The 17,232-nt window shown below is 41.1% G+C and overlaps 1 protein-coding gene across 1 annotated transcript in view; it reads right to left on the reverse strand.

The window, feature by feature from the left end:
* Positions 1-225: 225 nt before the first annotated feature.
* The window catches only part of ALDH7A1 (aldehyde dehydrogenase 7 family member A1), a 48,244-nt gene continuing 31,237 nt past the window's right edge, over positions 226-17,232 (reverse strand). The window contains exons 11-18 of the mRNA XM_038552009.1: positions 16,055-16,149; positions 13,641-13,725; positions 11,684-11,790; positions 8,641-8,757; positions 7,103-7,200; positions 6,821-6,894; positions 1,837-1,912; positions 226-483 (exon numbers count right to left, since the gene is read on the reverse strand). Coding sequence (XP_038407937.1) covers positions 429-483; positions 1,837-1,912; positions 6,821-6,894; positions 7,103-7,200; positions 8,641-8,757; positions 11,684-11,790; positions 13,641-13,725; positions 16,055-16,149 — 707 coding nt within the window. The 3' untranslated portion in view covers positions 226-428. The remainder of the gene's footprint in view (positions 484-1,836; positions 1,913-6,820; positions 6,895-7,102; positions 7,201-8,640; positions 8,758-11,683; positions 11,791-13,640; positions 13,726-16,054; positions 16,150-17,232) is intronic.

Here is a 17,232-nt window from a genome sequence, read left to right on the forward strand (position 1 = left end):
CAAGCACACTCCCTGCAAACACTATTCTTTCCAATACTAGAGGCTAGTGTGAGTCAACATTCACTATAGCAATCTTACATGCATGTTCCTGCATGTACTGAGAAGACTTCTATTTTCCTATTTCCTAACTATTGCATCTACTATTTTTTTCTAAATTAAAATAAAAAATCCTTAAACTCACCAACTACTAGTAACATAAAAATTCATCACATCTTTTACTAAATATGGCTATTTGTGACAATTCAGTTTTATTTCTAAAAAGTAAGTCTCTTGATTTAGCTGGGGCCTCAGGGTTAAGAGACTAGTCATTGTCATAATCAAAATGATGCATTTATTCAGGGCAAATCTTAATTTTCTTCTTCTTCTTCAGAACAAAGAACTGCAAGAATGCCTAGAAGACTTGAAGTAATGCTGATTTACCGTCACCTTTATTGAAACTTGATTCCTTGAGCCAGAGGAAGGTCCTTACTGTAGTTGATAGTACTAGAGGGGAAAAGAAATGAACAAATTAAATGAAGGGTAGTACATATATAATATAGAAAAATTTATGCCATTAAGAAAATCTAGCATATCTGTATATATTAACAAGGTAAAATGTCCAAGATACAGGTTGGTGAAGAAGAAAAAATTAAGATACAAAACATGGTTAGTACAGATTCAGTTTCATAAAAGAAAAAAACAAAGGAGAAACATAGAAATCTATAATATGCCTATCAAATGTTATTAATAGTCTTCAAGGCACAAGAATAGGGGGATCTACTCTAGATCTCAAGTACGCAAGAAAAGTAATGTACATGACTTCAAAGAATGGGAACCAGGAAAAAACAAACAAACCCCCACAACAAAGAATGGGAACCAGGAGAACGTGCATGCATCTGGGACTTAAAGTACGGACAAAAGCACCTCAGAAATTCCTGACAGATATCACTTCACTGAGGCTCTAAGGGACTAAGGCTGAGAATCTACCTGAGGCTATAGGGTTAGTGAGAAGCAATAAATGAGACTAAGATGAGCGTTCTGGGATCTTGGACCTATGTTCTTTCTACAACATCATATCCCATGGGCCTGACTCACATATCGTTTTAATGCACTTGGGTAAATCTCTCTCTGTCTAAGCCAGAGAAGGGGGGAACGTGGGTGGTTCAGTTGGTTAAGCAACCAACTGTTGATTTCGGTGCAGGTTGTGATCTTAGGGTTGGGAGATCGACCCCCGCATTAGGCTCCAGACTCAGCACAGTCTACTGGAGATTCTCTCTCCATCTCTCTGCCCCTCTCCCAATCATGCACTGCCCCCTCCTCTTTCTCTAAAAATAAGTAAAATCTTTTTAAAAGCATACAAGTAAAAGGAGCAACTCCTAGTAAAATCCTCCCTGAAGCAGGCTCCTGTGGCAGCTAGCCGTGTGCTGGGTGAACATGCTAAAGCACCCTCAAGTATCATGCTCATTATTCTGGCCTGCAGGGGCCCCGCACGTGTCCAGTCTGCTTCTACTCCTACAGCCTGCAAGGGTGTTGGTTGCACCCAATGAGAAAACTACAAGGACAGCTTCCTCTACTTTCTCCTACTGGTTGACCTTCCAATGTCCTGCTCCTCTGGCGTCTCCAGAAACCACCAATGGGACAGTTTCCCAGCTGAGCCCTGGGCACTGGCTGAGGTAGGACAAGAAGGAGGGAGAACTAACAGTACAGAAGGGATGTCCCAGGAGGGGACAGCTGTGCTCATTAAAGAACCAAAATGAAGTATAGCCCTATAAAGACAGGGCATAAGGTAGAACAGTGTAAAAGCCTGTTCCCAATGGTTGGGAAGCTCAATCCCAACCTCCCAAAGCCTTTTCTTACCAAGTGGATCTTCTCATGTACTGTTTCCAGGCATCACTCCCGGACTCCCGACCACCACCAGTGTGCTTTTCTCCTCCTAGAGAAATACACAAGAAGCTCACATCTCGTGAGGAGTTTCTCTGTGCGCAGCTCCTACTTGGCAGCATGAAAAGAAACACACCAAAAGGACATTAGAGCTACCTGACCAATGGATTTACATTTATCTCAGAGTTATCTCCTCTACATACAAAAGACAGAGACCAGATAAACAGGAAAAAAGAACTGAGAAAAAAAGAAAAAAAAAAAAAAAACACATAAGGAATAAAGAGGGAACAAATTTGTCAGAAATAAAAGAAAACCAACCTTACCATGAGACCAGATATTAAGATGGGAAACTTCCAGATGGTGGAAATATAATTTTATTTTCTCATTTAAGCTTAGCTATATATATTTTCAAATAAATAAATAAATATATATATACATACATACTGCTTTTATAATATTCTGAATTTTTATATTAATGTCATTATATCATTAAGAAAGTAATGATTCCATAAAATAAGAAAAGGATACTATGTAGAGGTGTGCCATCAGAGCACAAGAAATGAGACTTGGTAGTGTTTTTGGTAACAGCAGAAAAGAAAACACTTAATAAAAGAGCTAGAAGAATAATCTGAGCAGGTGCCTGGTTGGCTCAGTCATTGAGGTGTGCAACTCCGGTTATCTTGGGATCGTGAGTTTAAACCCCACATTGGGGGTAGAGATAACTTAAAAATAAAATCCTAGGGGCACCTGGGTGGCTCAGTCAGTTAAGCATTCGACTCTTGATTTCGGCTCAGGTCATGAACTTAGGGTAGAGAGACTGGGCCCTGTGTTGGGCTCTGTGCTCAGTGGGGAGTCTGCTTGAGATTCTCTCTCACATAGTGTACACACACATTCGCTCTCTCAAATAAACCGATCTTTAAAAAAATTGCAATAAAAAATTGCAATAATGAAAATAAATAAAAATCTTAAAAAAAGGAAATTTCCCATATTCAAAACAAAACAAAACAAATGAAAGAGAACAAAATTAGACAATTCTTCAAGAGATAACACTCAAACAACAGAATAGTTTACTAGAATAGTAATTAAAAAGAAAAATATTGGGGTGCCTGGCTGGCTCAGTTGGCAAAGCATACAACTCTTGATCTCAGGGTTTTAAGTTCAAGCTGCATGTAGGGTGCAGAGATTACTTTAAAATAAAGGGGGGGGGGGCACCTGGGTGGCTCAGTAAGTTAAGCTTCTGACTCTTGATTTCAGCTCAGGGCATAATCTCAGGATCTTGAGATCAAGCCCCACAGTGGTCTCAGCATAGAATCTGAGATTCTCACTCTCCCTCTCCATCTCCCCTCCCACCTCTCTAAATAAATAATAAAATCTTAAAAAACAAAACAAAACAAAAAAACAAGCAAGTAGAGAAAAAGTGAAGGAAATAAAATTGTCAAAAAAAACTACCAACACAGAACTAGCAAAAACACCCCAGCATTGAAAATTATGAGTCCCAATACTCTAAAGCTAATCCCTGGCCCACTGTCCAAGAAAAATGTTTACAAAGATCTTTGTTGACATAAATAGCAGACCCCAAATTTTTTGAAATAGGAAAGAAAAGAGAGATCGGAAATCAAAGTGGACTGAACTCTTCAACCACAATACCAGAAACCATAATGTAAGTGAGTAACAACTTCAAAAGTCTGAGGAAAAATTATTGCAAACTGTGCAGCAAAGGCAGCGCAGGTCTGCTTGCAATGCTGCTGCATATGGGCACTCAGGTACTAAGTAGCTCCCCCTACAGGGACATAAAATTTCCCCTACATGATACTTGTTCTCACTGGGCCTCAACTGCTTTTGCACAGTGTGGTTTATGTTAAACACCTTTTCTTCAGGGAGTCTGGAGTTTTGGAATAAGCCAGGTGACCAGTAACCCTGGTAGATGACATTCCATGTACATTGTCCCAATCTACCGCTGGAAGAATTTAGCATGTCCTGTGACTTCAAGGGGGAGACACTTAGAAGCTTGGCTGGTTTCTCTGGTTTCCTTTTAACTTCACATAGAGCAGTTAACATCATGCTACACATGAAGAAAGAAGAGGGAGGTTTAAAAAGGTTCAGCTAAGCTAACAGAGAGTCAACAAATAATGTCTAAAATTGAGAAAAGAGTAAGCAGTGAACACCTGGCTGGCTCAGTCAGTGGAACATGTAGCTCTAGACCTCGGGATTATGAGGTCCAGCCCCTTGTTGGATGGAGAGATTATGTAAAACAAATAAATTAATAAAAAAAAAAAAAAAAAAAAAAAAAACGGGATCCCTGGGTGGCTCAGCGGTTTAGCGCCTGCCTTTTGGCCCAGAGCATGATCCTGGAGTCCCGGGATCGAGTCCCACGTCGGGCTCCCTGCATGGAGCCTGCTTCTCCCTCCTCCTGTGTCTCTGCCCCTCACTCTCTCTCTCTCTCTCTCTCTCTCTCATAAATAAATAAATAAATAAATAAATAAATAAATAAATAAATAAATAAACTAAAGTAAATTCAAAGCTAAATTTACTGTTTTTTTCTTAGCTATCTCAAAGTAGTTGCCTCTAGAAATGAAGCCGCAAGAGAAAAGTGGGAGAAGCCACTTTCCCATTTACAAATTAACTTGTGGAGGCTCAAATAAAGACGAGTCAGGCGGACGAAAAAGTATGGGCCAAAAACAAGGACTAAAGGCCCCCGGAGGGGAGAGAGCACACAGGTGCACGCAGGCCACTCAACAGCGGAGGGCAGGGGTGAGCCTGAAGGAAAGGAGGAACCTTTTGTCAAAATCGGCAGATTGAATGCTAAGGGCAGTAAACACTGGTTTATTTTTGATTTTTTTTATTTATTTATGATAGTCACACACACAGAGAGAGAGAGAGAGAGAGAGAGAGAGAGAGAGGGGCAGAGACACAGGCAGAGGGAGAAGCAGGCTCCATGCACCGGGAGCCCGACGTGGGATTCGATCCTGGGTCTCCAGGATCACGCCCTGGGCCAAAGGCAGGCGCCAAACCGCTGCGCCACCCAGGGATCCCAACACTGGTTTAAAACATTAAAAAATGCCTCTAGGGATCCCTGGGTGGCGCAGTGGTTTGGCGCCTGCCTTTGGCCCAGGGCACGATCCTGGAGACCTGGGACCGAATCCCACATCGGGCTCCAGGTGCATGGAGCCTGCTTCTCCCTCTGCCTGTGTCTCTGCCTCTCTCTCTCTCACTGTGTGCCTATCATAAATAAATAAAATAAAATAAAATAAATAAAAAAAATAAAAAATGCCTCTAATTACTTAAACTGTTGGAGGTATTAATGCATGTGTGTTCTCCTCTATACCTACATAAGTATATGAGTATAAACAAGGTAATCTGTTTCTACTATATTTTCACTAATTTTTAGTAGTAATCTTAATACACAATTGTTGGTTGGGATGGTTTTTTTTTTTCTTTTAAGATTTTATTTATTTATTCACGAGAGACAGAGAGAGAGAGAGACAGAGAGAGAGAGAGACAGAGACACAGGCAGAGGGAGAAGCAGGCTCCATGCAGGGAGCCCAATGCGGGACTCGATCATGGGACTGCAGGATCATGCCCTGGGCGGGAGACAGGCGCTAAACCGCTGAGCCACCCAGGGATCCCAGGATGGCTTTAAAAACAAAAACTATTCCTCAGTTTAAGCATTGAGAACTCAAGGCTTATTAAGAGAAAATATAAGCAGAACCCAGTGAAAAAAGCAACTTAGCATTTTATCTAAAAAAGCTAATGTTAAAAAAATAAATAAATAAAAATAAAAATGCTAACGTTTAACACTTATATTCCTTCTGGTTTTAAAAACTAGAATTTTTTGTGACAAAATCTGGCTTATGCCTAAAGCCAGGGGTTTTTAGGGGTACCTGGGTCCTACAGTCCATTAAGCACCCAACTCTTGATTTTGGCTCAGGTTGTGATCTCAGGGTCATGAGATGGAGCTCCAAGTTGGGATCCACGCTCAGCACCAAGTCAGCTTCTGCCTCTGCCCCTCTCCCCACTCGTGCTCACATGTGTTCTCTTTCAGATAAATAAAATCTTTAAAAACAAACCAGAAAACCAGGGGTTCTTAACGTTCTTTGAGTCATGACCCTCTCTACAAAAGAGATGCCACCATTTCAAGGGGTCACATATTTTAGGTCAAGGGCCCCAGCTCCAACATGATGATGCATCTGAGAATAAAAAGTTGGATCTTGAACAGTAACTCTGAATATGGCATATCAAGCTCCTCTCAAGCATGTTAGACCAGGGATCCCTGGGTGGCTCAGCAGTTTAGTGCCTGCCTTCGGCCTAGGGCGTGATCCTAGAGTCTCGGGATCGAATCTCACATCAGGCATCCTGCATGGAGCCTGCTCCTCCCCCTGCCTGTGTCTCTGTCTCTCTCTCTGTGTCTCTCATAAATAAATAAATAAAATCTTAAAAAAAAAAAAAAAAAAGCATCTTAGACCAGGTTCTTACCAGGTTATTTCAGGTTCTTGGTCGAACTTTTTCAAAAGCTACTACTGCTTTTATTGTCTGAATTGTGTCCCCTCCCAAAATTCCTATGTTGAAAATCTAACTTCCAATACTTAGGATATGGCTGTATTTGGCAAGAGGACCTTTAAGAAGGTAATTAAAGTTGAACGAGGTCATAAGCCAAAAAAAAAAAAAAGAAAGAAAGAAAAGAAGCCATAAAGGTGCAGCCTGGTGTCCTCCTAAAAGAGGAAGAGGCACCAGGGATGTACGCATGCACAGAGAGAAAGCCACGGAAGGATTATAAGCCATGAAAAAGAGGCCTCAGGAGAAACCCAACAACTGCCAACACCTTGACCCTGGACTTGCAGCCTCCAGAACTGTGAGGATATAAATTCTTGTTGTTTTAAGCCACCCAATCCATGGTATTTTGTTATGGCAGCCTGACCATCTAACACATTGCCCCCAATGAGGACAAGGATTCTCTACATACCAAATGCACCTCCGATCTCAGCCCCACTCGTTGGGATATTGACATTTACAATGCCACAGTCGGATCCTTTCGGTCTGCATGTAAGATGGGAAACAGAGTTGAGAGCAACGTTTAAGAAATTAAGAAAAAAAAAAAAAAAAAAAGAAAATCCAAGCAAAACCTCTAAAACTCTCGATGCTCAAAAGAGGATTTGCAATTATGATGGTTTCATTTTCTTTCTTGTAAGCCCATTCACGGCACAAATCAGGCTTATGTAAATTCTCAAAATAGATAAAGTTATACCCAAGCCAGCGGAAGATTCTGCCCAAATCCTTGGTAAAGATGCTACTTGAAAGTCCTTGTTTTACTTCATTATTCCATGCAAAGACTTCTTCTTCATTCTGAAAGGATAAATGGTGGAAGCTGTTAGATGATGCGGTGTTTGGGTCAAAGTTCATGATGGTACATTTCACGAGATGTACCAGTATAATTTCAGTGCACAAAAGTAAACTAAAAACTCAGAATCTAATTCTGTTTCTCTAATATACACAGCTTTGTGGAGTTTTCCTTTATTGCACTCTGAAAAACAGATGGTACATGCGTCCATTCGAGGTACTACATTTAAGAGCTAATATTTACTGAACTCCTATTATGTGCAACCCCATGACCTAGGCACTTTGCGTGCATTTAAGTATTTAATTCTCATCCAATGATACAGGTTTTATAGTATCCCCAACTTACAGATTGGTCAAGGTACACTAAATAATTTGCTCAAGAATTCACTCACATACACACAGTACAAAACATGAAATTATCCTCTCTAGTCACATTATGTGTAACAATGATAAGACAATTTAAATCAAGATTTTTAAAAAGCATTCATATAGTTGCAAAAGGATGTAATTCTCAGTATTTTTTAACTGCTAATCCTGGCACATCCAAACCTTGATTCTATCACTCAATATTTTCTGATATGGCTAGGGCCTGTCTCACAGTGGGGAAAGAGACCATCTAGCTATTTCTATCTGCTAAAAGCTCCACAGGCTGTCCCCTGATACAGGTTAGAAATGTGTCTTTAGACTGCTCCTGTATCTTCTCATTTATCTTTTTTTTTTTTTTTAATTTTATTTATTTATTTATGATAGTCACACAGTGAGAGAGAGAGGGGCAGAGACACAGGCAGAGAGAGAAGCAGGCTCCACGCACCGGGAGCCCGATGTGGGATTTGATCCCGGGTCTCCAGGATCGCGCCCTGGGCCAAAGGCAGGCACCAAACCGCTGCGCCACCCAGGGATCCCTCTTCTCATTTATCTGCTGATACTCAGCACTCAGGCGATCAAACTCTGGTGCCTTTTGTGTGGAACGTGACCATATGGGTTGCACAGCTCAGAACAGGTGACATATGAAGGAGAGCCATCCTCCATCAATTCCAGCTCTGGTCCTCAGCCTGTCCTGGTTTCCCCAGCAGCTAGTCTGACATGCTCTGTGGTACAGAGTGTTCAATTCACATCATCATAGTTGATCTTTCACCTTCAAATTCCTACTGTCAGGGATGCTTGGGTGGCTCAGAGGCAGAGCGTCTACCTTTGGCTCAGGGCGTGATCCCAGAATCCTGGGATCAAGTTCCACATCAGGCTCCCTGCATGGAGCCTGCTTCTCCCTCTGCCTGTGTCTCTGATGAATAAATAAAAATCTTAAAAAAAAAAAAAAATCCGTACTGTCAAAGTGACTTTCTAAAACCTCTCTAAGAGCTGAGTGAAATTTCATATACCTTCATTTTCTTTAGTCTTTTCATTTGTTTCAACAGTCAACTAGAGAAAAGGGAAACAATCCATTTTTACCTTGAATTTAAATACATAAAGAATCGGAGCAAAAGTCTCTGTGTGTGCAATGGACGCATTGTGGGCCAGACCTGTCACAACTGTTGGTTCTACGTAATTGCCAGGGCGATCCATGACCTTCAGTAGAAAAATAAAATAAGAATGAAAGCATTTTGTTTTCTGGTACTTTGGGTCAGAGAACACAACCTTTCCCTAAACTTATGAGAAAAAAATAATAATAAACACCATTTAGACAGATGAATTATTTCCCCAAAATAACTTCCCATCATTTACAAAACTTTCTCTGCCTCCTGTTGAAACTTAGTTGGTCAGAGAAAAATAAAAAAACAAGTGAAGGGACAAAAGCTGGGATACTGACACGACCAAGTTACATGGAAAAAACACTGTTACAGGTGGCTTATTAAAAATGTTTATACAATGTAAAAAATGTCATCTCTATTGTCTGTGTTTAAAGACTATATTGTATCCACTCTACCCTCAGAGTAGTATGGTGAATGAAGCCTTAACCCTCACAGTGTGACTGAACTTGGGGACAGAACCTTTAAGGAAAAATTCAAGTTAAATGAGGTCACACAGGTGGGGCCCAAATCTGATAGAACTCAGGTCTATACAAAAAAGGAATACTGGAAACCTGTTCTCATCACACTCAAAAACCACACGAAGACACCAAGAAGCTGGCTGTCTGTATGCCAACAACAGAGGCCTCATCACCTAATCCTGCTAGCACTCTGACTTTAGACTCAGTCCCAAGAACTGTGAAAAAAGTACACTTCTATTATTTAAATGACCTAGTGAGTCGTCTGTGTGGCTCAGTAGGTTAAGCATCAGACACCATTTCAGCTCAGGTCAGGGTCTCAGGGTCATAGGATCAAGCCCTTCTTTGGGCTCCGCACTCAACATGGACTCTGTCCCTCTGCCTCCTCCACTGCCCCTCCCCCTGCTCTCTCAAAAATAAAAATAAACAAATTAATACAGGAAAGAATGACCCAGTCTGTGCTATTTTGTTAGGGCAGTCCTAGCAAAGCAATACATATTGTACAAAAATTAAAAAGCCCAAGAATATACTGTACATACTCTCCTAATTAACCTCCATGTAAACAAATCACTGGTTCAAGTCCACTTAAACTAACACCTGCTTCTTCTGTAAAAAAACTCCTGATGCCCATGGCTACCTGCTCTGGCTAGTGGCAGAGTCTCCAATATGCCTGTATCATTTTGACTCTCAGCCTTTGAGCTGTGTGCTTACCAAGAGTCACCTGGATCAACTCTCCCAATCCCAATCCTGTGTATGGCAGCTGTTATCTATTACCATAATACCACATTGCATTACACAATGTAAGTAAATATTACACAGGGGAAAAAAAAAGAACTATTTTAAATATTAACTTGGGCTACTTGGAAAAATTCAATATAAGTAACAAAAATACACAAATATATATACACATCTCTATCCAACTAGATGTGTATGTGTCAGTGTAAAACCAGGGAGAAAAAAAAAAAGAAAACCAGGGAGAAGGATTCTGTTGTCAGACAGCTTTTCAAGAGACTCAGTTCTCAGAATTTTAAAGGAAGTGAAAATAAATTGTAGATAATAATCACTTGTCAAGTCCTACCACAGATGAAAATGCCTTGACTCTATATCAAAAGAAATTGTTTACAGGAAAGGTATTATGGCAAAAATCCTGGACATGAAAAAATATACATACTAAAAACCATTTTTACCACAGAACTAATTGGCTAAATGGTAGTTTTGCCATAAAAGACAAAACCATAAAAAACACAGGAGGGGCACTCACTGAAAACAACAACAGGAAAGATGAACAACAAAATTAAAAAGACTTTATTGCAAAATACAAAATGTTTGAATCCATTTAAAAATGTGTAGGTGAGATGCCTGGGTGGCTCAGTCAGTTAAGCACCTGCCTTCAGCTCAGGTAATGATCTCAGGGTCCTGGGATCAAGCCCCACATAGGGCTTCTTGCTCAGTGGGGAGCCTGCTTCTCCCTTGCCCTCTACCCCTCCCCCTACTAATGCTCCATTTCTCTCAAATAAATAAAATATAAAATAAAAAACAAAAAACTCACATGTGGTAGGTAAGTCACACTGTGCAAATAACTGATTTAGTGGATTGTACCTAATTACTTGTCTTCAAAATCACTCTTTTATAGAATTATACATTTTCTTGCTTGTTGATTTGTCTGTTCATTTGACATACTTTTCCTTTTTCCTAAAATTTGTTCCTTTGTTTTTTTGTTTTATTTATTTTTTTAATTTTCTTTTTTTTTTAATTTCTTTCTTTGTTAAGAATCATATCAGTTTCCAAATACTAGGATGTGTACTTCTAACTGAGCTTTGTATTCTACCCCTGTGGTTTGTGCTTGGCATGTTGCCATGTGCCCATTGACAGATATTTTAAAGTTCTATGGGAAATGCAAAGTTCACAGTTCTGTGGGAAATGGGTTCAAAACTCTGCACCATGGGTGAGACCATGATGAGCACCAAGATTTATATAATATAAAAATGGGAGTACATCAATGGAGAAACAAAACCCAACTGTCAACCCACTGATTACACCAACACACTGGCCAACCAGTTATTTTCATTACCCTTTATGCCAAAATTGCCTTTAGAACCAATTAGTTATGCAACAATGTTTTCGGTGAAAATGCTGGTGGCAAAAATGCCTATTGCAAAACTACTGAGTACCCTGTTTTTGATTCCCTGCCTTTAAAAAGTAATCACTAAGTTCGGATTGTGACCACTGAATACAAAGTCTTGTACTGTCCCAAGAAAAGGAGGTCTCCCTTCCATACAAATTCCTAGGGACTCTGTTCAAAAGCAACCATGGCTTGGAGTTTCCTGTGTGTCCTTCCAGGAGTGTTCCATGCATTTTATGCTGTCCCTCACCAAAAGTTATTTCCCCTTATAAATGGGATAGAGAGAAGACAGTAGTAGGAGACCCTGCACCAATCTGCCCGGAGCCCTACTTGTGCCTAAGAAAAGGAAGCAAAAATCCATCACTAGGGAGCTCAGGTGTCATTACCTTGCCACCATAGACCACAGTGCCACCTTCTTTCTTTGCATCTTCCACTGCTGCAAGAAACATGCTCACTGCCTGTTTGGTGTGGAGTGGCCCATAGAGAACATCAGCTGCAGAGAAAAAGGCATGGTCTTCATCTCACCCTGAATGGCATCATTTTATTGTCTGAACAGCTCTCCTGATGAACACCCCCAACTCTTCATACAGTGTTCCCAGGGTAGAGCAGGAGTCAGCAATCCTTCCCAGTAGGACAGGAAATACTGAATGCTCGGCATTCAGTGAAAATGCTGGTGGCAAGGACTCATCACCTTGAGGGGAGCGATTCATCTCTTCAAGGGGAGCAAAAGGAGCATGGAAACCAGGGGGTGGGGATCCCTGGGTGGTGCAGTGGTTTGGCGCCTGCCTTTGGCCCAGGGCACAATCCTGGAGACTCGGGATCGAATCCCACGTCGGGCTCCCGGTACATGGAGCCTGCTTGTCCCTCTGCCTATGTCTCTGCCTCTCTCTCTCTCTCTCTCTCTCTCTCTCTCTCTGTGACTATCATAAATAAATAAAAATTTAAAAAACAAACAAACAAAAAGAAACCAGGGGGTGGGGCTGTGTCCTGGTAAAGTTGCTCTACATTAATAGGTGGTGGGCCAAATCTGTCAACGCCTGGGTTAAAGGAATAGCTGTCAATCAATCGTGGCACTGTATTAAAAATGTAAAATCTGGAATGCCTGGGGGGCTCAGTGGTTGAGCATCTGCCTTCGGCTCAGGGCATAATCCCGGGGTCCTGAGATGGAGTCCTGCTTTGGGCTCCCCATGGGGAGCCTGCTTCTACTACTGCCTATGTCTCTGCCCTTCTCTCTGTGAATAAATAAATAATATCTTTAAAATAAAAAGTAAGATCCATTTATTCATGACCATGAGATCATTCTCTACAATCTCCACAGGCTCAGGAGCTGGTGTGGAATTTAACAGGAAAAGACAGATGCTGCCCTATATGGCTGCTGGAATCCAGAACCTGAGAGGTGGCTAGGGGACAGTGGAAGAAGGGAGAGTCAGGTATGCCTCACTGAGGACATGGTATCTTAGAGCACCAGTGGTAGGTAAATGGGGAGCCCACTTCTCCCAGGGAGAAGGATTCTGCTCTCAGATAGCTTTTCCTGTCTGGGAAAAGTGGGGTGAAGGGCATTTCCAATGGAAAAGGTAGCAGGATGGAGCCTGGGACACATGGAGCTCTGTGAGAAAGATGGAGAGCTCAGGGAGCAGGGGGTAGCAAGGGGAACACAGGAAGTCAGGGGTGGGTTAAGCAGAGGAGGAAGAGGTCACAGCATGAAAGACTGTGAGCCAGATCCAGAGGGACTGGGAAAGAATCCAGGTCTCCACTTAAGAGCAATTAAGAGTCACTGGAGTGGAGGGAGCAAGAAAGTGAATTATTTTTAATCTAATTACATTAAAAAAAAAATCATCCTGGCTTCTTTGGAAAGCAGAAGTGGAAGCTAGCAAGTCAGGTGACTTGTGCACCCTTCCACAAGGATGGTGATGGCTTACATGAGCATCGTAAAGAGTGAAGAGAGAAAAGCTTGTCAACTCATCCTATTTGAACATCACCTCCTAAGCTCACCCACCAGCTGACATCAAGCACTCAGGATCTTAAGACACTTGGGTGGCTCAGTGGTTGAGCATCTGCCTTTGGCTCAGGGTGTGATCCCAGGGTCCCAGGACTGAGTCCCTCAGGAAGCCTGCTTCTCCCTCTGCCTATGTCTCTGCCTCTCTCTCCATGCCTCTCATGAATACATAAATTAATTCTTTAAAAAAAAAAAAAAAAAAAGCACTCAGGATCCTAAGCTTAGGAGCAGACCTGATATCCCCAGTGCCCAATAACTCTGCTTCTTATGCCCTCCTGCCTCTCAGGAAATAAAAAACAGAAAGTACAAGATCAGAACATTTTGAAATGAGCCAGATAGATACTCACAGTCCCATGGGTTCCCCACACGGATCTGCGCATAGGCCTTTTTAAGCCTATTTACAACTTCATCATGGATGCTTTCGTGTAAAAACTACATGAAAAAAGAAATATTCAAGGGAAGAGTCAAACATACAAATTTGTAACAATGTGCAATTTTCCTTAATAGTACTGATTTACAACTCTAAATGGTTTTTAAATATTGTGATCTCTGAAAACATAAGCAAACATAAGTATTCTGTAACTTCTAATTTTAATATTAACTACATTAAGATAATAATTTCCACTCGGTGAAGGTTAGAAAAAAATTATAAGCCATGTCTTCATCAAGTTTCTAAGAACCTATCTGGCCAAGCCTCACACATCATTCAGGCCTGTTTTTATTCTAGAGCATTCGACATGTTAGGTACCAGAGAGCCTCAAGTTTCTCTGTCCCAGTCATAGTGAACACACACTGTATGGTCAGCCCAGCGCAGCTGTTTAACAGCAGGCCCTTAGCCTCAGGCCAAGCAGGGTTCCAGAGGGAGGCCTCAACCTCACTCTAGGTAGGATGGTAAGCTCCATGCTACATTCCTGCTGATGCAGATGAACTTGTCAAACCATCCATTCTCTGGGTTGGTCTTCATGTAGCAAATGGACTGACAGTCTTGGAGAGGTCCACCGTACTGGAAAAGATTTTTCTACATGTCACTAATTGTCCCTATGGAAACCAATGTGGGCAGTGGGTAACAGCATCCTCTAACATTTAAGACTAAATATAAAGCATGATTATGTACACTTGCCCCAACATACAAAGGAAAAATAAAACTTGGCTGAATATACAAATGCTTGACTTCCATTTCATTTCAAACTTTACCATGTGATTAAATTATTTTTTGGAATACTGATTTCCTTCTCAGCACTGGCGCAGTAAAAGTTTAAAGCAAACAAATTAATAAGTTAAATATATTCTATGAACATAGTATCTCAGAGTTTTTTGAAAACTTCAACTATGGAAAAACAAAGGAAATACAGATTACCAACTACTGCCAAATACAGGGGTAAAATCAATATGAAAAGTTATAGAAAAAAGAGACTTACTTTACAGATAGATATCTTTTATTCTAATTAATTTACATTATATCAACCTTATAAAGAATTGGTTCCTACTCATTATGGGAGAGAATAAAAATACAAAGCCAACTCCTCTGTAATTAATTGCAAAACTTTTTTTTATTTAAGGAGGAAAACTTAACAAGAGTAATTTTTTAAATGCCAAATGTAGGGGTGCCTAGGTGGCACATTCAGGTAAGCGACTGGACTCTTGATTTTGGCTCAGGTCATAATCTCAGGGTTATGAGGTTGAGCCCCTGGTCGGGCTCCTGCCGGGTGTGGAACTTGCTTAGGTAGATATTCTTACTCCCTCTCTCACTCCTCCTCACTTTGCTCTCTCTCTCTCTCTCTCAGGAAAAAAAGGTAAAATGGAGCCACATCTTGTACCTAATCAAAATTTGTTTGGTTGTAGTATGGTTTTCAGTACCATGAGAGTCATGAAAATCAGGGTTGTATCCTACATAAAACTGAAATCCAGCTCAAATCTAAGTCTGGAGATTAAAATTTTCAAATTCCACACATGGATGCTAAACCACATCTCCCTATATGCACTTAATACTGACCTGTCCTATATATGAGTGTGCCGGCCATATATTCATACAGAGACAACAAATATAAAGTCACTTGCTTTTCAAGAAACCATGCCAGGGCAGCTAAAGTGGCTTAGCAGTTTAGTGCCGCCTTCAGACCAGGGCGTGATCCTGGAGGAGACCTGGGATCGAGTCCCGTGTCGGGCTCCCTGCATGGAGCCTGCTTCTCCCTCTGCCTGTGTCTCTGCCTCTCTCTGTGTGTGTGTCTCTCATGAATAAATAATAGAATAAAATAGTTTTTAAAAATTAAAAAATAAAAAAACCATGCCATACCAAGTCTAGATCTAATACCAGACTTACAGGCCCAAAATCAAAATCTTTATAATACTTTATTATTTAAAGTGTTTTTATGAAAAAGCCAAGGCTATCTATCTTTCAGCAAATAATTTTTGAATTCTTCAAACTTTGACCTGATTTTATTCTTTAAGTAACATTGGACTTTGTCTCTATTATTCCAGGTTTAACACTGACAACGGGTCTCATCTCTCAGTCAAACTCCAATCAATTAGCGTGAGTCCACTTTCAGTTTGGGGTGGAGAGTGATGCAGAGTCCCTGGCTGATCAGCACCATCTGCTTCGAGCAAGGAAGAGACTAACAGGAGTACAGATGTGCCAACCACGTCTACAGAATACATTTTTCTAGCTGTACTTCTACACCACTTCCTAACAGTACAACTTGTTACTAAGCAGGGTTTGAAGACAAATTCATGGAATGTCATGCGCCCACGCAGACACACTCACCAGGCGCCTCGCCGTGGTACACCTCTGGCCAGCTGTCCCCACAGCTGCGAAGAGGACTGATGGAACAACTAAGCTGAGGTCTGCATCCTCAAAAGCTTAGAAAAACAAAACAGATACCCATCAGTGTCGCCAAACAGATAAGCTAACTGGTACTAAGTGATGCTGTCAGAAAGCTCAGTCAGAGGAATAGCAGCATTAACCCCATACAAGCATGCTTCACATCAGAAGCCAACTTTCTTTCCAGGAAGGATGGCCTAAGAGCAGAATGATGAGCTCTATGGTCTTTACCCCAAGAAAGAGTCAAATGAGATTAATAATCGTATGTACCTCATGGGATTACTGTAGGAATTAAAGGAAATAACCCATATGAAACAGCTGAGCACAGTATCTGTGAATACCCAGTGCTCACTAAACGCTAATTGTATCTTTAAATCAATGCTCTTTAACTAGAGGAGTTCAACCAAAATAAACCCATCACCACACTTTTTAAATTTCTGATGTACGCCATAAATATACAGGCATTTACACAGGAGGAGAATGATGGCAATATACAAATTACCAAATTTTGCTTTTTTAGCACAAAATTCATGCTTCTATCAAGCCTCATCCTACTGATGTTCATTATCCAAAAAGGGCTGGTAGCCTATTTCCTTTTGCACCCAACAACCAAAAAAGAAAATCAAGTCAACTCCAAGCCTACAGGTAAATGATCAAATGCTTTAAAAGCTCCTTCCCAATATAAAAGCACTCAGCATTTCAGAATGGATAGGCTAACTTTTTTGAAATATAAAGGAATCAGCAGGTCATCTAAGAGTAAGTTATTTAGGGGTGCCTAAGTGGCTCAACCAGTAAGTGTCCTCCTTTGGCTCAGGTCGTGATCCTGGAGTCCTGGGATGGGGTCCTGCATGGGACCCCTGCTCAGCGGGGAGTCTACCTCTCTTGCTCTATCTTTTCCTTCTGCTCCTCCCCCTGCTTGTGCTGTCTTGCTCACTATCACTCTCAAATAAATAAAATCTTTAAAAAAAAAAAAAAAAAAGCGAGTTATTTACTCCAGAGAAATATGTGGCCAGTTTTCAGAAAGCAGAAGGAAAAATAAGAAATCATGCCACACTAGGAAGCCTCAGACATGGGCTCTAAGCCCCAGGTAGCATTTCCCAACAGGAACACCTGTCCTTTCT

This window comes from Canis lupus, chromosome 11, assembly GCF_011100685.1.
Source record: "Canis lupus familiaris isolate Mischka breed German Shepherd chromosome 11, alternate assembly UU_Cfam_GSD_1.0, whole genome shotgun sequence".
Taxonomy (NCBI): Eukaryota; Metazoa; Chordata; class Mammalia; order Carnivora; family Canidae; genus Canis; species Canis lupus.